Source organism: Lepidochelys kempii, chromosome 15 (assembly GCF_965140265.1).
Source record: "Lepidochelys kempii isolate rLepKem1 chromosome 15, rLepKem1.hap2, whole genome shotgun sequence".
NCBI classification, from domain to species: Eukaryota; Metazoa; Chordata; order Testudines; family Cheloniidae; genus Lepidochelys; species Lepidochelys kempii.
This window is the reverse complement of record NC_133270.1, coordinates 32332122-32353282: the sequence shown is the minus strand read 5'-3', so window position 1 is coordinate 32353282 and position 21161 is coordinate 32332122. Positions and strand designations below refer to the sequence as shown.

Sequence of the window (21161 nt, the reverse complement as noted above, 5' to 3'; positions counted from 1 at the left end):
GTAATAGCTTATCTAAAGTGATCATAAAGTTGGGCCATTTGCAGCTGGAAATGTGCTGGAAATGGCCCAACTTGATGATCACTTTAGATAAGCTATTACCAGCAGGACAGTTGGGTGGGAGGAGGTATTGTTTCATGATCTGTGTGTATATAATGTCTGCTGCAGTTTCCACGGTATGCATCCGATGAAGTGAGCTGTAGCTCACGAAAGCTCATGCTCAAATAAATTGGTTAGTCTCTCAGGTGCCACAAGTACTCCTTTTCTTTTTGCTATATTTTTAAATATCTAAAAAATGTTCAGCAGAAAATCTCATGTTAAAAAGAATTAGTTTCAAAAATTAATTTTACTCTTGTCTGGCATTCCACCTTTAAGTCCTTCTGATCTATTTGCCATAGATATAAGAAATGAGAACTTGTGGTCTTCATATACTGACTGCTTCCTATTCTAGCCAAACACACAGCTTTTTGTTTAGTTATATAGCCCAAATATACATTACTTTCCCTTTGGTATGCAGAAGAGGCCTTAGAGTAACTTAATATGCATTGTTAAATTAAAAACACGGTTTAGCCTCTTGGATTACATTTAAACCTAGACATACAGAATCTAAAGAATCCAACAAAAATAAAATGTACATTAAATACTCTGGAGTCACTTCGCAACTGCTTAGTAGTAAGGAATATCCAAATAAAATAAGTTTTGTGATATTCACATTTTTCAGGATTATTCTAATTTAATAGTTCTTCTGTCTTGCTAATAGCGTTTCAGTGAAATATGTTCAAAGACCTTGGTATTAAAGAGGCCTCCACTAATTGTGTTTTTCATGTGATTGTTTCAGAGGGTCTCCAATTTGGATCATGTAAACTAAAAAGTAATTTCTTAGTGCAGTATATTTATAGGCTGGGTTTAACAGTTTGCAAGAAGTGCTTCCAAACCTTATAAATTGTAGGTAAAGAACACTATAAATTATTTTGACGTTAAGGTGTTTGTAAATGTTGCAGTAATCATATGTAAATGGAAAAACATTCCTATAAAACAACCTACATATTAGTCGTTTTTAAGAATGGACAGGCATATAGTCGAAGGAGGAGCTAGGCAAAATACTTTCCAAAACTAAAATTGCTTAATTTCCCCTGCAAATAATTTTGAATATTTATTTTTGTTTTTCCTCAAGAAATAGAATTTTTATATTCATTTTTAATAGCCGATTTTAATTTTAACATGGAAGGGAACAGACAAAATGGATGCTAGTATTCTTAATAATTTGCCTAAAATAGATGTGCTCTAGCATGAAGTTATCACAAATGCTCACAAGGTTCAAGTACAGTTAGAGGGATATTTGGAAGCAGAATAAATATTGTCAAGCAAATTAGTTGAACTTCACTTTGCTGTCACTTGTTGAATTGCCCTTATACTCTTGATGTCCAGAAAACAAAGCAAATCTAATGTATTCTCTGTCCTAATTAGGATGACTAATTTCAAACCTAATGTACAATTTCAATTGAAAATATATTAACTGAAGTACTTGTTGCTTCTCTAACAAAATAAACTTGGCATGCTGTGACTTCAGGTGTGTAAGAATAATGGACTTCATAAAAGTCACGTCTAACTCAGGTTCTATTGAATGTACCAAGGCATTTAGTCCAAAATATGACTTGTCTTAAAACTTGGCATGGGGTGATGAATATCTTCCCAGTTCTAGAATCTGGATTTAAATCACTAGTCTGTACTTAACAAATAACCACAAGGTGTTGAGTTCTCCTAGTGCAGTTATGGCAGAGGGAGCATCAGGTTAACGTGAGGCTTGTAATCATCAGTGATGCATGTGCGCAAACAAGGAAGTAACCAAATATCACATTAATGTTGAGGTTTGTTTAAAAGCCTAGCTGAATAAATCAGTGTCCCTGTTAATCAAGGGTGACATTGGTAGGGAAACTTCAGTGAATAATACAAATCCCATTTAAAAAAAAATTAAGTTCTTTCTCTCTGAAGCCCCTTTCTAATGTGAAGCCTGCCATGGCATGCAAATAGGGCTTATAAATTGTTACATAATTTCACCATGTGAAGCACCGAAGTATTACTGTGCTTACCAATGTTACAGTTATAAACTGGTGATCATGAAAACTCTGGAGTTGTGTAATCATGCCTTTTTATATTACAGAAGCCTTGGAGTTCAATGTGTGTTCTTGACCTTGTGGCACTCTCCTTTTGTTTGTAGGCATTTTGGGTGAATTACATTTGTTGTTCAGCTGAAATTGTGCTTTGACTTGCTGCTTTTGTGAGTTATTTGAAAATGCCAAAATAGCCTTTCTACTTTGCAGTAAAAACTGTTTTTCAGATCAGGACTAGTCAGCTAAAATGGTGCCCCAGACTAAAGGCTCTTTCCTCTTGGAACTCTCTAGAGTTCAGCACCTGATACGCTGGACTTCTAAATTAATTAAGCCATCCTAAAACTCACCTTTCACAGTGAATTTAGAAATCCTGTTGTAACCTAGGTCCTATGTTTAAAACTGGCTTCAGTGCAGTTAAAGACCACGAGACGGGGTGTTAAACTTCCTCTTCTTCAGTGCCAATTACTAATAGTCAGAGAAGTGGTCAGCAAACTGCCATCTTCTTAACTATTTTGCAGAGATCTGGAATCGCCTCTGAGGTCACAGATCCCTGGGTGTTGCAATCCTTAAAGGGCTCCGTGTGAGTTGTCTGACAGTAGGTGGTATGTGGGTTAAGAGAATGTGTTTCTGTTGTGCTCCAGTGACCCGCAGGCTCTATGACCAGAGTGAGGAGGCAGACCACAGTGCAGGGCCACAAACTTTGATTCACTTTCAAAGAGGCTCAGCACTTTGGGCTTGCAGTTACAGGCATGTCGAGCTGAGTGGTCTATTTACATTACCAGGCTTTCTTTTGGGGGGCCCGACTGGTTTTTCTGGGATCAAGAGGGCAATGTGAAGAGTACTCATGAATTTACTTTTTGTTAAAAGAACAGGAGTATTTGTGGCACCTTAGAGACTAACACATTTATTTGAGCATAAGCTTTCATGGGCTTAAATAAATTTGTTAGATTCTAAGGTGCCACAAGTACTCCTGTTCTTTTTGCGGATACAGACTAACATGGCTGCTACTCTGAAACCTTACTTTTTGTTAGTCACTCTTGTATTTTTATGCTGTGACAGTGCTGGAGAAGACAATCCTCTGTCCGCACTATGGGCAACAGAGAAAACTTCCCCATTAAAGTGCCTCGCTCTTAATATGAAGAGGCCATTTCTTGTGTGAGAAGGAATTATCTCCGCAACCTTCCAGCCTGTTGTCTCTAAGGCTGCTAGTCAGTTAGTGCCATTGTAGCTTTTTTTGTTGGTGAGGAGCATGTCTGGCCCACTGAGAGTATCCATGTGGTTCTGGGAACTGGCCACTAATTGGAAATAAACTGCAGTTTTTCAATATTTTAATTAAAGCATAAGCAGTGTTTGTCAAGCTTGATTGAGACTCAAAGATTGCAGTAGATATCGGACTCTATTTTGACATCCCAAACCTTATCTCCCCAGATAATACTGGTCACCTGTAACTTTAGATTTTTTTTTTTAAGCTAACTAATTTTGTTTCACCAGGGAATTGCTGTCAGAAGTGTAAATTCAAAGTCCAGAGTTCCATTGTTAGGCAAGTAGAAAGAAAACAGCATGCAGACTAATCCCATGGGAAAGACAACTCATGCTTTAACTCTCTCTTCTAATCAGGCCTTGTTAAGTAACTGATATTTTATGATGTAGTGAAATACTGTTACTACTTAATAAACTGCTACAAGGTAAAACATCACAAATTGCTTTGCTTCTGTCTTGGATGACTATACCTCTGAGACCTAGGGAGGTCTTTCTTCATCTTTAATTTTTTTTTAAAATAAGATGCATCTCCTTTTCCTCAGTGTTGACAGGCTAAAACTTGAATCTTGGCTAAATCAGTGTAGTGTTGCACTCTTACCCTTGAAAGCAGGATTTAACTGTTGTGTTCACCTGGTCACAAAACTAGTCGACCACCTTAGTATTTTTAATAAATACAAAATTACCTGTGTGTGTTCGGAAAAAAAATTAATGGACCTATTTGTTACCACAAACGGCTTACATATATTTTGATGTAACTAGTGTTACAGGAGGCAGATATTGTGAAGTCACAATAGAAGCTTTTCAGTGAAGGTTGTAGGACAGTTTCTGTTATGTCTGTTTTTTGCCAACCCACCCACTCCAAATTTCTGAAAAGTTTTCTGCTTCTGTACAGAATTTGTTACAGACATTGTCCCTTATCTGAGTATATTTCATTTTGAAAGTGGGGGTTAGTTGGCCAAATTGTTTGTTATGGCACTTTAACAAGTGGTTGTTTAGCACCTTCTGAAATGTCGTAACTTTTTTGTCCACTCATAACTTGGGAACAAATTAGAGTAAAATGTTCAGTTTTGTCTAGTCCAGAATCCTCAATGAGAGCAAGTAAGCCAGGTGCAAGAGTCCTTGGTCATCAGTGTTCTCCAGGGGTGTGCGAGCCTCCACAAATGGTCAACAGACTACAAACTCTGTTCCACCTAATCTGAGCTTTTCAGTTAAATGATTTTAACCAAATACTAGGCTTCTAAGTTTGTAGTGGAGAATTTTAGGAGATGTACTGCTTCCATCCAGCTGCTCTCACTTGCTACAGCTGGCAGAACTCCAGTAATTCCCGACGGCTGCATCTCTTGCTGCAGGGAGGGCAGGTGATGGTGGGCAGCTTTTCTCTCCCCTCTCAGTTCAGTTTCCTGGGGGGCCCCACTCTTCCCATGTCCCTGAGTCTGAGCCTCTTTCCATCGTTCCTATGAGATGCAGTCTCCATGGGGCTGATAGTCACTTGCCAGTACTCCTGGCCATTAAGGAGAATGGAGTGCCCCTTTCTGATTTACTCCTGAGGCAGAAGTATGAGTATTCAAATTTGTACCTACAATTAACTGAGTGCAAACAGACATGCAGATTATGCTCAGAAACTGGACACTGACTAGTACCATTTCCCAGGAAAGGAAGAAGGGTATGACGCTTACCTGTCTGCACTGCAGTGTGTAGGCACAGTACACGTGATGTACTAACAAGCCTACTGCTAAACTGCCTTGGTTCTTGGGTTTTATGTTTTCAATGGATTTGTGTTATGAAATGTGGAGAAACTAACTTGGGTTTTAAGTGTAAATGTTGTGTTCCACACATTGTCAAATGGGGGTTAATGTTTAATGGGACATTGTCAGGTCAAATTTGTGAAAAATAAGCTGCTACAAAACCAATAAAAACATTTTACATTAATCTCTTTTCAGTTCAGTGGATGTAGTTTCAACAAATATTCCCTTGTAGTGTGTTAGCTACCCAAACAGTGCAGAATTGTTCTACTAATGAAGAACCAGAAAGGGAAAATGATTTGATATTGACTTAAAACAAAACCCACCACAGTAGTCTATTTTAATTGTCAAGCTTGAATACTCAATTTAAAATTAATTTCCTTGTCATGATTTATGCCAATAGGTTACTTTATTTCAGATTTAATTATAAGACATGTTTGAAATGGAGGTAAAGCATTTTTTTAAATATGGCTTTTAACCTGACAGTTTTATTAATCCTAGTCTCTAAGGTGCCACAAGTATTCCTTTTCTTAATCCTTGGCACTTTGCGTGTTCAAATGGCAGTACAACCATTGTCTAAGCCTTAAAATGGTGATTTGCAATAACACTAAATGCATACATCTGAAATCCTTGTTTATTCACATTTATAAATTTCCATGCTAACAAGTTTTTATTCAAACGCTAACATTAAATGAAGAGAAGAATTTTTTTTCCAATTCTCCACAAACAGAAAGAGCTAGCAGCTGATGAAGACTGCCCTAAAATGTGTGCCTACAAGTTGGTGACTATCAAATTTAAATGGTGGGGCCTACAGAACAAAGTAGAAAACTTTATCCAAAAGGTAAGAGCTGCTTATTAAATACTCTGTGGCATACTTTTTTTAAAGTAGAAGTGAAAAGTTGGGAAATTTTTCTTCTATTAAAATGAAATGTTAGTGAAGACATTGATCCATTCAGTTTTTCAGCAGATCAAACCATTGACTTCTAAAGTCCCAAACTTGCAGCCACTTATGGCTTAACTTGACTTCTGTGAGTAGGTGCATTGATTTAATCAGAAGTACTCATGATAGTAAAGTTAAGCACATGTGTAAGTATTTCCAGGATTGGGGCCTAAATGTATATGGCACTTAGGAATGTCCTTTGCTTCCATTATTCTCTCTAGTTCAAAAAAAAAAATCTATTTACGTAAACATGAGCGCTTTGATGCTTTTCCAGCAGTATGTGCACCAAAAGTCTTGTGAAGTATCTTATTTTTGGTTGCTACTAATCCTATAGTAGTCATCCTTTTTTTTGTAGCATTAAATTTTACAACAGCCACAGAGATTGAGGGATTATAATGCAAAATTTAACATCTACCAATGACTTAGTTGAAAGCTGCACCATAACTGGCTGGATAAGTAATCCAGAGGGATCACTCCCAATGTGGTCAAAAAACAAAAATGTATCTTACAACTTGGAATGTCCATATACTACTAGACTAATCAAAAAGTGAAAGACCCAAATGCAGAACAGCAATTATTGCCTGAGAACTCTCAAGGTAGAACATAGACATCACTGCTCTCAGCAAAACAAGACATGCAGGTGAAGGCCACTTGAGGGAAGGGGGTGATAATTATACTTTCTTCTGGAAAGGAAAACCAGCAAGCGACAGGTAAATACACAGTGTTGGCTTTGCAATCAAAAACCTTCTAGTCAACTGCCTGACTGAGCTCCCCATTGGCATCAACAAGCACCTTATGACCCTCCACATCCAATTGGTCAAGAAGTCATTTGCCACTATCATCAGTGCATATGCACCAATTCTTGACACTGAAGAACAGAAACAATCTTTCTACAGTGACCTTGATAAATTTGTCATCCATTCCAAAAACAGATAAGATCATCCTCTTAGGGGACTTTAACGCAAGAGTTGGCCGAGATTCTAACCTATGGAGTAGCACCATTGGGAAGGAAGGAGTGGGCAAGACCAATTCCAATGGCATCCTTCTACTCGGCAGATTTGCAGAGCATGACTTTGTGATCACAAACATAGTCTTCAGACAAAGCAACAAGTACAAAACAACTTGGCAACATGCCTGCTCAAAACAGTGGCACCTCCTAGATGGTCATTGTAAGAACACAGGATCTATGAGATGTTGTGACAGGTTTCAGTCGGTCCTCCAAGCCCCTAGGGGAGATGGAGAGCTATGATCCCACTGGCAGGCCTCAGTCACACCTTTCGGGCGCTGGGGAATTAGCAGGGAAGGTGTGCCAGCACGAGTCTACAGCGCGCCCCCCAGGCAGGGGAGCGTCGGCACGAGTCTGCAGCGCACCTCCAGGTAGGGGAGCGCCAGGGTAGGGGAACTCAGGCCCACCCAACTCCACTGCGTTCCAGCCCCTGGGCCCGGTCAGTGGCGGGAGGCGAAGGTCCTGCTGCTGGGTCAGCGGGGCTGTCCACGCCCGCTGACCAAACACACCCACCCCACGGTGCAGTTCTGCCCCTGGGCTACTTCCTCCTCGGTCTCTCCGGCGGGTCTCTCCAGTCCCTCCAGCTCGTCCGGGTATTCTGCTGCTGGCAGCTCCAGCTCCCCCTCTGTGTCGGACTCACGCCGGCCCGGGCTGCAGCCGGGCCCCTCCAGGTCCTCCGGGTATTCAGCGGCTGGCAGTCCTGATTGCCACAGGCCTTCCTCCCGGTCCGGTTCCTCCTTGCCCAGGGCCTCACCTGGTTCAGCAGCAGGATCGCGAGGGAGCAGCCTGCGTCTATCTCCCTCGCTGGTGCTCTCGTCACTGGGCAAAGGGCCCTGCCCTTTGTACTTCCTGTTCCACCCCTCCCCTTCCGGGGATTGGCAGAAGCTTGGCCTGGCCCCGCCCACTCAGGCTGAGAGGGTGGCTCTTTACCCTCTGGTTCGGAGGGGAGCCACCCTGGCTCCCTACAGATGTCCACATCATCTTTGTCATGAGAGAAGCAGACAATTGCTGGACTGGCCACCGTCTGGTGAGGTCTGTCACGTCCATCAGGATTGCACCGAAACGCAGAAAGCAATCCAAATCGCACAGACGGCAACACAACATCCAAAGACTTCAATCCTCAGTGCACCAAGAGAACTTCCAAACATTCCTCCATGAAAGTCTGGCTCTATGCACACTTGGAAGTGACAACACAAGTGTCAAAGAAGACTGGGAAGCCCTAAAACAGACCATCCATGAGGTTTGCGAGGAATCCATTGGTCTTGCTACCCTCCCACCCACCGTGATCAGGACTGAATTGACGACAGCATTGACATTACAACCCTTTTGGAGCAGAAGAGAAAAGCTTTCTGCAACTGGCAAAGCCAACCACTATCCAGTCAGAAGCAGAGCTCTTTCCATCTATTCAAAGCTGAAGTTTAAAGGAGGATCTGAGAAATCAAAAACAAATGGTGGGAGGACAAAGTAAAAGAAATCCAAACATTTGCTGACAGACATGATATGCGGAGCTTTTTTTGAGAGACAGAAAACCCCTCTATGAACCAAGCTCATGTGGCCTCACACCTCTGAGATCGAAAGATGGTAGTGCCCTTCTTAAAGATAACTAATCCATCAAAGAGCGCTGGAAGGAACACAACCAAAAGTTTCTAAATCAAGAGTCGACTGTGACTGACACCATCGACTCCATCCCTCATCACCCAATCTGGGAAACCCTTGCCAACCCACTAATACCTGAATAGGGCTGCAAAGTAATTAAACAAATGAACAATAAAGCGCCAGCCCCTGATGGCATACCAGCTGAAGTACTGAAAGTGTGGGAAGAAACACTGACTAACAAGCTTCACTTGCTGCTCCTCAAAATCTGGTGCATCGAAGAAATCCCTGCTCACTTACGTAATGTGAACATAGTCACCGTTTTCAAAAAGGGAGACAGGGCCGACTTCGGCAGCTATTGAGGCATTGCTCTCCTCTCCATTGCTGGGAAGATTCTTGCTAGAATCTTACTGAATTGCCTGCTCCCTCTTGCAAAGGAAGTACTTCCAGAGTCCCAGTGTGGCTTTAGACCATCACAAGGCACAACCGACATGATTTTCGCAGCCAGGAAGATCCAGGAAAAGTCAAGAACAACACCAGGAGCTGTGTGTGGCCTTTATTGATCTGACCAAAGCCTTCAACTCTGTCAACTGTGAGGCTCTATGGAAAATCATGTAAAAGTTTGGCTGCCCAGGCAAATTTATCATTTTAGGACTTCTCCATGACCAGATGACTCCTCCCTCCTGTGCAGTGGCTCTACCTCTGAGCCCTTTGTCATCTGAACTAGCACCCACCTTTCCTCCATTTTCTTAGCAGCGATGAAAACATTAACCCAAGACTGTCTACCCCAGGGCATTGGCATCCTATATCGAATTGACATCAACCTCTTCAACCTTTCTTGTCTCTGTGCCAGAACTAAAGTAATATCAGCAACAATAACCAAACTCCAGTACACTGAGTGTGCAGCTACAGCACAGTCATCTAAGGAGGATCTTTAAACAGCCCTTAATTGCTTCTCTGAAGCTTACAAAAGCCATGGGCTAACTCTGAACACTGCCAAAACAAAAGTTCTCCACCAGCCAGTCCCCGGTCAATCATCAGACCCAGCAAGGAAGATCTATGCCGACAAAGAACTGGAAAATGTAGAATACATTGCCTATCTTGGCAGCCATCTCTCTCAGAGGACAGATGTAGACCTAAAGACTCAGCACAGAATTAGCTGTGCCAGCCTTGTCTTTGGCACAGACTATCTCGCTGGGTGTTCAACAATCACAGTCTCGGAACACGTACTAGACTTTAATTATAAGGTGGTTGTAATCCCAGCTCTCATCTACGGCTGTGAGACTTGGATGATGTACAGAAAACACCTGAAAAACCTCGAACACCAGCACTTTCTTCGGAAGATCATCAGCATAAAGTGGGAGGATCATCGCACTAATGTCAGTGTCCTCACAGAGGCCAACATCTTCAGCGTTGGAAACCTGATTATCCAGCACCAGCTGAGGTGGAGTGGGCACTGTGTGTGCATGCCTAATGTACTCTTACCAGAACTACTGTGTGCCCAACTCACCAAAGGAGAGAGGAAATGGGGAGGCCAAAAGAGAAACTTTAAAGACATCCTCAAGATAAACATCGAGATGTTGCATCGACACCACGCATTGGGAGACAGCAGCCCAGATAGCGATAACTGGCGAAGACTTGTCAGAGAGGGAACATCCATTTTTTAGGAAAATCACCTTGCCCTGGTCGCAGGAAGACTTCAGAAAAGAAAGGAAAGACAACTATCATGCAGCAATCATGGCTCAACCCTGTCTTCCAACACTACCTGCAGTGTCTGCCAACGAGCCTGTGGCTCAAGAATCGGACTTCTCAGTCACGAAAGGACCCACGAAAAATAAAACCTGTGAAAGAGATCGTCCTCGACCTTGAGGATCACAGACAACTAGTTTTGTCACAGTTTGCATTGTTTACTTCCTCTTGTTACCTGAAGCTGTTCTAGGTGAATTCTGGGCAAGCAGCATGCATTGAGATCATAGTACTAATCTGTGGCTTTCTTGCCTGTAGGGTATGACCAGCATGTTCACATCCAATATTCATCCCTCTGATTGATGTGAACAATTTAGGAATTCCAAATTCAATGGGTGAGAGAGTGTGTCCATAATTGATGTGCTCTCTCCTGTGAAGAAATACAAAATGGCAGATCCTGTGTAAGAGTTCTCTGTGCTGTGTAATTTATTCTCTTTATAAGGTAATGGATAAGTAGAGTGAAGCTTGAATGACACATAATAACCTACATACAGTTAGTGTGTGGCACCTTCATGTCAGTTATTCTGTACCATGGGAGAATGTGCTGGACCGATGGGTTATCCAAAACTAGATGTTTTGTAACTCTTTTTGGTAGGGTGTTGGCCTGTGAAGGACCAAAGTGGAGCCAGCTGCTAGTTTCTGTGCACAGGGGTTATTAGCTCTGACTGAGAATACACCTGCAGCTAGCTGCCTTAAAGCTGCATTTACTGCAATATGTACTATGGCAAGAAGATTGGAGACCGCAGCAGTAACTTGGAGTGAGACAAGGAAGATGGAGTAGCCCATGATAGCAGTGACACCTAGTAAGGACCAAAAGATGCTGGGACCACACTTGCTTTAGGCTTGTACTTGAGTTGTTCGCTCTCCCAGAAAGAGGAGCTGCACATGTCAGATTGCAAACCAAAAAATACAAGAGGATAAACCAAGCAGAAGATCCAAAACTGATTCCCTGATACATGGCCTCATCGCTTACATTCTAACCCATTGTGTTCTTTCCATCACTAACTCAAGTCAGTCCACTCTCCTTCACAGAGAGTTAGTCTGACTCTGTTTTCCTTTATTGGCAGTAGCCATAACCCTGCTTTATGTAATCAGCTTAGTTTCTCCAGAATGAAGCATCCCAAAGGATAAGAGTAGAAAAAATCCCATGAGTAATTACTGTTTACATGGTACCACATGTGTGCATGGCGTTTACAGATAACACTAAGGCAGTGCTCTTAGGAGCTTACTGTTTGTGTTATATGTACCTAACGTCGTGACCAGAGTGATCCACAGTCTGGGGGGTGGAGGGAGTATCAATGAGGTGACAAAACATTCTGTGAGAGAACTTTGGGTTGCAACCTTGAGTAGTTCACTACTCTGTGTGTGTGTGTGTGTGTGTGTGTGTGTGTGTGGTACAACACAGAACTATACCTATCCATGTAATTCTAGCAAGTTAAGAAGCGGGGTCGGCAATTCTACAGTGAGCAAAGTTTGTGTCATTGATATGAGAACAGTATCTTACTTTGCAACTTGAAAGATCTCACAGCCCTACAAACTGTACAGGAATTGCTACAACCACTTTTGAGTTGGACAGTTACAGCTCTTTAACAGAGCAATGCTACAAATGGTTTAGGATTGGCAGGAATGCAATATCCAAAGGAAATCACCAGGTACCTTAAATATAGCAGACAGATGGAAATACCCAAATTGGAACTGGTCAGGACATAAAGGCTAACCCCTCTAACTCCTAAGAAAAGGTGCCAAGGGATCCTTGATTTGACTTACGTGTGCACGGTTAAGTCTCTTAAAGATGTCCTTTGAAGCTGCCAATTGTTCCTTGCACCATACTGGGACATAATTCAGTTCTAATACAAGAGAGGAAGGGAGGAGGCTGGGAGTGTAAGTGTGCCACCTACTGAATTTCCAGTGCCATTTTCTTCTTCCTCTCATTTTACCACAGATATTTTTATTATTGAGCTTGTACAGTAGCTTTGGGGTTTTTTAAAGTGGATTCTGTCCCTTGTGTAGCTCATGCATTAGTGTTTTAGTTCCTGTGTGGTATGTATATTCTGTCTAGGATCAGATTCAGTGAAGTAAATGTATTTTGGGGGATGCGTCTACAACCTTTCCAAGTAACACAATTGCCAAACTTTTTTCTAAGAACAAATAGTTATTACAAAGTGCATTTCATTTTCCTTGTTGAGAAGCAGAGAAGAGATGTGAAATTTTTAACTTAAACCCAAGAGTCTGGGGAGGCTGGATAGTGCTATTGTGAAATAAAGAGCATGTGATTATATAGCTGCAACAGCCTTTAAAATTTAACACAATTCTCCTTTGGACATTTTTGATAAATCATGAGCATATTTTCTAATGCTGCTTTGTCTCCTTAAAGCAAGAAAAGAGGATATTTACCAACTTCCATCGCCAGCTGTTTTGTTGGATTGACAAGTGGATTGATCTGACTATGGAAGACATCAGGAGAATGGAGGATGAAACCCAACGAGAGCTGGAAGCGGTAAGAATGCTTTGAGGGCTGTTTTTTAAATGTACAGTCTATGGTAGTTGGGGCTGTATAAGAATCAAAGAAGGCTAAATAAATTGCTTGTGTCCATTTGTCCAACCCTGTGTGCTATGGGATAACGCTGATAAATGCTACGCTCTTCACTGGATCTCCTCCACAGAGCCACACTCGTGGAGCTTCTGCATACCATGCTGCAAAGAGCCAGGAGTTGTTGAAATGTAAATGTTTCTGGTAAGTATCCCATGTCTTGAATGCCTGCACTGAGCATCTCTTTATGCTTTGTATTATATACCTAGTGCACGCAATCCCACAGCTCCCTTTTTACCACTTGTCAGTCAGACCTTGAAGCTGTCACCTCACTTCTGCATCGTAAGCATCTTGTTTTGTTCAGTTTTCAAGTTATAATTAGAGTTGATTATTTTTCCCTTCAAACATGTCTTGAAGTGAGTTTGTGTCACATGAGGACAGTTTGACTTGTCTTGATGAGCGTGATAGACCTTGAGAAACCCATCCCTAAAAAAAATCTGTCATCAGAGAATTAACAAGCACTGGGTGTTGCCTCCCTCCGTGTCTTGGAGGCTATGAATGCTCATAGTCTGACCTGTCTGTATGGTCCCAGAGGTGTCTGAAAGAAGTCTCATCCTTCAAGCAGTTTTATCCCTCTTTTTTCAGATGCTGAGGAACACAACAAGCTAGGAAAGGACCTTTCTGCTGCAAAGTCATTTTTCAGGGTGTGGTTCTCCCACTGTGAGCCTTTCTCTGTAAATTCTGAGCCTCATTCAGATTTTTTAGCATCTGCCAAAGCTACAGTTTGAACTTTGTAAGGTGCTTGCTGACCACCTTACTGCCCAGCACCCATGTGGCTTGCGGTCTTCCTCCTAGCACTCTGGTTCTGCTCAAATATTTAGAGTAATGAGCTGTGAGACTTCAACGCATTTGGTCTGCCACAGACCCTGAAACAGCCTGGCTTTCTCACCACAGACCCGTACTGCTATTAATACTAGTTCTTCTCCAGTACAAACCATGGCTCAGGTCAAGCAGACCTGCTTTGCTATTGATCCGAACGCTACCTCTGACACTCGCATCCACAGTGTTACCCTGGGCACGTGTGGCTAGATCAACCTTGTACATTGCTGTTTGCATTGTGTGGAAATGTTTGAGGAATAGAGATGTTTCTGCTCATCCCCATGAACTTGAGCCCACCAAACCCTCCTTACCTGGGAGTTTGAACAGGCTCTGCTCTGGAGACTGGAGAGGTTGTAGGAATCAGTCTTTTAGCACAGGAGTCCCTGAGAATGGCTTTGATCAGCTCTTAAGAAAAGGCCAGATATCCTTCACTCTGCTCGCCCTTACAAGACACTTGATTCTTGGACCATTGGATGGGCACAGTCTTGTATGTCTTAGCCATATGGAATGCCAAGTACAGTACGTGACCACCTAATGCTGAGAAATGTCTGTGTCAAAATATTTTGTCTTTTTTTGGATAAATACAGATCATTGGTTTCAGAATGGCCAATTCCATTTCCCCAATTGACCAAGGGTTTGCTAGACTTTTTTCAGATCACGGAATTGGGTATTGCCTTGATTACTTTTAGTAGTTAAGCGCCTACTGTATTCCTGAGCCATCTTAGATGCCTGACTTTGCTTTTAAGAGTTAGCACTAGTATAATACAGGATGACTGGAATTTCCTAGTCACAGACCTGTAGATGGCAACAAATCCAACCACCTTCAGGACAAAATATGGAGAGACTATCAGACAGCCAAGGCCAGAGGCAGTTTCCAAAGGCCACATGACCAATAATGGCTCTCAGTAATAAGCTTTTTTCAAGCAAAATACCACAGTCAAGATGGCTCAAAAGCATTATGCATGGTTACTCGGACAATGTTCAACTGTATATTTGCAATGTGAGATGCATCTGTTTTGCCTTTGAGGGGCAAAATGCCCCATTTACTGACCCCCTAGAGGGAGTGGGTGGAAGAAATGTATTCGTCGGTTTACTCTGTTTCAAAATGCCGTCCCATATTTCCTAACTTTTAAGCCAAGGGAAAATAAACTTGCTGCCTGTTTTATCAACATAGCTGGGTGCAAAATGTCCTTCCTCTTCAAGTAAGGCAAAGGAAGGGGCTGCTTTGGCAGACCCCAGAAACACTTTCTGGAATAAGATGGATCTCTCCCACCCCTTATGAACACTCCTGCCTAGATGCCAATATGAAAGTGGATGCTTGTTATGGAAGGACCTCTCTACATCAGAAATTATTTCTTTTGGAAATAGTTAAAGTTCCCCTTGTACTCCCGCTTTATCCCAGACTGACCAGTTTGGGAAACTGTTCCATCAGTAGGGATCTGTGAAAGAGGAAGAGCGGTTTCCTATCTGTAAGGAGTTCATCAGAAGGGTTCTTTTCTTTTTTTTTTAACCACCTCAGTTCCTGATCTGGTATGGGCCAGACATCATCCAGTTTCTCTGAGAAAGAAGGAAATATAGTATGAGGTGTGCACACTGCAGGTATGTGTAGGACAAGCCTCAGATCATGGAAAACTTCCCTAAACCTTCCCCTTTTTGTGTCTGCATGGATTGTAGATGCTTGTCTTTGTGGAGGAGGTTACCCGTTGATCCATATCTCATAGGTGAGTAAGTGCTTTTTTGACTTTGAAAAAGTGATCTCAAAAATCAAATGTTCAAATTCACAAATGTTTCACATAAATAGAAGGTGCTCTCTGATCTTTTACTTCCAAAAGTACATGCTAGTTTGTGAAGATTTTCCTCTAACTGGGAATAAAAGAACATGGACTAATGAGAAATTACCAGAAACTTTTCTGTTTGTGTTCACTGCCATGTAACTACTTTCACGTTGTCACTCTACTAGCAAATACTTTAATCCCTAAAATATTTGCTGTGCCTTAGCTCTTATCTGCCATGCTGAAGTTAAACCTGGTTTTCTTGTTTTCAGGGTATAACTCTTAACTTCGTCTTTTTTTAAGGATTGTGTCTGTCCTGGAAACTGGCTTTTACTTCCCCTTTCATTCTTTGCAGAATAAAGCAGATGCTTTTGTTTCTCAAGATTTAGTAGATTTAAAGCTCCTCATAACTTACTAAATCACTTTTTTTCAAATGTGTACTCTGGTGACTGTTTAAAAAACATGTGGTCTTGTAGCTGGAATATCTTGTGAGCCACGTAGAGAGGGTTGGCTCCTGCTGTTAGAAATACTCTTACTGCTTTTTCTTTACTAACGTAATAGAGGTATCTGCAGGCACCTATAAAACACACATTCCAAGAAGATTTTTGTGATGGGGTATCCTCGTGAGGGACAATAAATTAAGGGCAAAGTGTAACCACGCATTGGGTCACCCACGATAAAGTTGAACATCCCTTTTAATTTTATCCCAAAAGTATTTCTGCTTTCCCCATGCCACATTTAACTAGCCACTTGCTGAAATATTGTGGTAAATGGTAACTTTCACTAAATCTCAAATACTTCAAGGCTGACGTTTACTATTATGGGCTTGGACCTCCGGAGAGAAGGGGGCTCAGTGATGAGATGCTCAGCATGATAGGAATGTCCTTGCACTTCCAGCCTTGAGCAGTATTCAGCTTCTCTGGTGATATAGTCCAGGAGCTCACAGGAGTCTGCAGTTTTATGTTACAAAGAAACAATTGCAGGAAACAGCCCAGTGTCTAATTGGGTTGGCAGTTTTGCATTCTCTTGTGTTGCTTTCTATTACTATTTGCTTTCTTTAAAATCTTTTCTCCTTTTTCATTTTTGCTGTTACTTTTCTTTACTTCATTAGATTCTCTGCTCCTTTATGTTGCCAGGTATTTTGGTTCTCCAGTTCCTCATCTGGATCTGTTTCCATTTTGTCACTCTTTGTTTCCTTTACTATCCATTGTTTGCTGCTTCCTGGATGCCTCTTGTCATCCCTGTTCAGTGGGCTTCTAGTCTCGCCTCACATCCTGTTCACAATTTTTCTGCATTTACCTCTATTTCACTCTTCTGTATGATTGCTCTCCTTATGTGGTCTGACTCTGTGGACAACCCAGAGCGCTTCTGTCATATTACGCGCTCTCCATCGGCTGACTGCTGGACAGAGTGGATCCTAATCAGAGCATAAGAAGGAAGCAGCTTGAAACTGCCAAGACTGTGCTCCCTATCGGCCCTGAGCAGCAGTGCAGGTGCTGTGTGCTTCAAGCAGTTTGGTATAGGCTTCAGGTGGCTCTTAGGAATTGAGGGGCTGCCTCCCTTTACGGCAGCTCTACATTGCTCACTCCGACTTTCCTGGCCTACAGAGTGCCCCTTACATCCTGCCGGCTCACACCTGCAGCGGAATCCGAGACTGGCTCGGAGACATTTAGCTCTCTCCTAATAACCTCATGACAGGGTCTTTATTTGATAGCTTACAGTTTTATTTTACATTTAGATGCGTAAGAAGGGTTCCGTTCGAGGCACAGTGGCTGCTGACGTCTAGAGGAATCCTCTGTAGGTTCAGAGGCAAAATCAAGCTGTGTAAGTGAACTCCTGGGAGAAAAAGGAGGAATCCTTTCTGGTGATGGGAGTTACTGGTGGAAAAAATATTCTAAGGCAGTGTAGCCAGTTTCCTTCTTGGGACTGAACCCCTGCTGCTGCCCCTGCTTTGACAAAATCAACAGCAGGACCACACCCCCAGGGCGAGGATTCATTTGAGACCTTCAGCATGCTTTTGGCATCATGATGGGCTCTGGGCACATGCTCAGTTCAGTCAGCAGGATGCTGTAATTGTGGTGCAAGCTAGCTGTCTCATCATACTTACGCTTGTCTGGTGCAAAGGCTCACAGTGCAGGCTCCACAGTTTGTCTCCTGACGTGTGCTTTGGCTCCAGGACACTTAGACTCCAAAGCCTGCAAGAGGCTTCCTGGACAAAGTGACGCTGTGCTGCTCTATTAGACCCTCTCTGTGGTTAAAGAAAATATAACTGCATATAGAAACCTGTACAATCGAAATGGGTGTGTGGAGGGGACCCCAGTCTGTTTCCCAGTTCAAGAAAAAAAATCCCTAAAATGCTGCCACTAGGGACTAATTTCCTCAGAAGTCCAAACCTTTATATTCACACCCAGTACCTTAATGTTCATATTTCCTACTCTGAGCATTTTCTCACATGCTTTTAATGGTGGATCCTGTATCTGCAGCTAACTTCAAATCCCAGAGATCCAACGTGTGGGAGTGCTTTGTATTTATTTCCACTGTTTGTTGTCTGAGTTGCTGTTCCAGTCACAAGACTGGTATCCAATCTAAAAGATTCCCTAGAAAATTTGAACTGATACATTATGATCCAACTCAATGCTGATGAAGGTTTGACTGCACTGCACTAACTATTTTTCTTAGAGAATTAGTAAAATCTGCATTTTTAGACTTTAATTTTACTTGAGTAACTGTTTGCACTTATTGTATCTTTTGTTTTTTCTACAGTTACGTAATCAAGGCCAAGTGAGAGGAACAAGTGCTGCCAATGATGAATGATGATGGATCTGACCTGTCACTTGCAGTGTTGATACACAGATGTGTGTGTGGATGCATGATTATCTGTATATAATTATATATACATACACGCATACTGAGGGGCTGTTACAGTTTCTCTAGGGTACTATACCCATCTTCAGCAAAGATACAAAGGAAACTGCTTTCATTATAAACCTGAAGCAAATACAGATTGACTGAGTAGTGTCATTTAAAGGATAAATTGACTGCAGAATTATGCTAACTGGTATGTTTCCTGAATGTCAGTACTGGACCAATTTATTCCCTACCTTTGTTTATTTCCCTCTTGAATCACTCTGCTATAATTTGCCTGCGTCTCATTATAAGCCAACAAATTCAGATAAATTAATTTTCAATTTTGTGTTTTCCCTATGTGATTTTGGAATAGGAACTATGAATGTATTTATACCTATTTATTTCTGGATTGTCATCTAAGTCAAATCAGAAGATTTTTCTATTAGTGAGAATTGGAAGACTTTTCCTGTTGAATGAGGAATACAATAATGGCCCAACTTTTACCCATTTTGCTGAAAGAAATCACCTGTTTTATTGGAGTTTTGTACATTCAAATGTTTTCTTCATTAAAAATTGGCAAAATTAAGGAAAAATGGCTTGTGATTTATAACAGTTTGAACTGAACAATTTTCCAGGAGGCTTTCAAACAAAGTAACTGACAATACTGGTATTGAGCCTTTAAAGTATATTTTAGGCTGTGTAGTTTAATTGACGGTGTAGCACTTCCCTAGAATGACGTTTATTTCTGAAATCATTTTTTTCAAAGTTTTAGTTTGGAAACTATGCAAATGGTCTCAATTTCACACAGATTGCGCAATGGAATATAACGGTGACTTTTAGCTCTTTTCATGTTGAAAATTCACTTTTAAAAAAGATGTTCACTTTCAGATATGATGAAAGTTTAAATTGTAGCATCTGACGAGTTTCTCTGATTTATTAGAAGTAGACATAAAAGGAAAGATGGTATAATAAAGGCCTTTTTTAGATCTCAAATAGTAAGTTGTCTTCATGATTTTTTAAAAGAAAAATATTGCAATGGAGCATATCATAGATATATTATCAAAATACTTGTTAAATCAGGAACAACTTATTTTAGGACCACTAGTTAGGTAAGGTTTCCTCCCAGAAGCCTCTGTAGGGCGAGGTTTGCTGAAGGATCTCTGTCTAGTTTTTCAACCCCACACCAGACATTTGGGAATAATTGCTTATTTAATTAGCTGATAGCGGGAGTGATTCCTCTTCCTTTACAGTCAGCGGCAAAACTCTCATTGATTTCAAGAGGAGCAGATCAGGCTTGGAATATGACTAGCCCACCTAGTCCATCCTCCTGCAATGACGGTCAGGCACTGCAATGACTGCAGACAAGTGGACATGGATTTTTTTTTTGTATGTCTGTACTGTATTATTGCCTCACTATTGTCCATGCTACAAGGTCAGTCTTCAGTTAATCCTTCCTCGCCTAGCAATGAAAATGGATGTCTATTCTCTGTACCAGCAGAAGATTGGTTTTGTAAAAACTTTTAAACCATGTTTATATAACTTGCTACAAGGAGGGTTTTTGCAAATTTGTGAAACTAAGGGCTCAGTTCTCTTTTCAGTGCAGGAATGTAACTCCCGCTCTCACCAATGGGAGCCGGAATACATTCCGAGGAGGGAAAGGAACCCCTATCATTTCTATTGTTTTTTGGACTAGCTATGAAAATTTGAGGGAACTTTGTAGTGAATGTAAATGTTTAGTTTACTTTGGCAGTCTCTGATGTGAACTACAGTAAAACAGTCAATGGAATTTAATTAAATAAATTTGATCATAAAATATCCTTTGTGTCTTGTCTTAGGTATCATTAATGTCACTTTGTGGCTTTCTTATATTGCCGTCATTTTAATTTTCTCCATCTGTGGAAACTCTGTATGAGACGGTTCAAAATCTGATGTTCTTCAGTCATTTAAGCTGAAAAAGAAAAAAAAAATCAAATGGTGATGTAAAGCCTGGAATTACTTGGAATCCAAATGGAGTAATGTAACTGCTTAGGTGGGATGTTATTGTTAGTTGTGGAGTGCACTGGTCAGCTGACTGTGTGTTGCTGCCGTGCTGTATTTTGTGTGTTCTGTTGATAACTGATACTTTTTTGCTGTTCACCTTCAGAATTATTTGTCTGGAAACAGTGGCACTGTCTGCAGTAGAAAATGAGCCATGTGTTTGAATCCTGATGTTGAACCTTCTTTCCTCCATCTCCCCAAGGAACCCCTCAAAGTAGCTACAACAGTTTAGTCACTGATGTGGACAGGGCCAAAATTTCTTCAGCCTCAATACAGAAAGCAGCAGCATCCCCCTCCTAACGATTTAGTCATGTTTTTTGCAGGTTATTGCAGTAGCATTCAAAGGTCCACTGAGGAGCCCATAGTGCTATGTGTTTGTGCAGATGCAAAGGAAGACCTTTTCCATGCCCAAAAGAGCTTATGCTTTTGTTGCATCTTGTTTTAAATTACATTTTAATGGACAATAGTTGGCAGGTTCCTATTGGCACACTAGCAGAAGTGGCTGCAGGAGGGATTTCAAGGAGAAAGGGTAGTGACTTCACCAAGTTCAGGAAGAATGTTCCACATGTGAGGAGCGATATGGAGAAAATGAACATGCTTTGGAAGAAGCGGCTGACATTAATTTTTGTTTCTCTCTCATATCAAACTCTCAAATTATAGAGATGCGGGGCTGGGGAAACAGCCCTACTCCTTCAGCAGAC

The 21161-nt window shown here is 41.4% G+C and overlaps 1 protein-coding gene across 1 annotated transcript in view; it reads left to right on the top strand.

Moving 5' to 3' along the window:
* Positions 1-20238, top strand: part of PITPNB (phosphatidylinositol transfer protein beta) — an 81693-nt gene extending 61455 nt beyond the window's left edge. Inside the window, exons 9-11 of the mRNA XM_073313640.1 lie at positions 5841-5951; positions 12770-12892; positions 18340-20238. Coding sequence (XP_073169741.1) covers positions 5841-5951; positions 12770-12892; positions 18340-18390 — 285 coding nt within the window. The 3' untranslated portion in view covers positions 18391-20238. The remainder of the gene's footprint in view (positions 1-5840; positions 5952-12769; positions 12893-18339) is intronic.
* Positions 20239-21161: the final 923 nt, after the last annotated feature.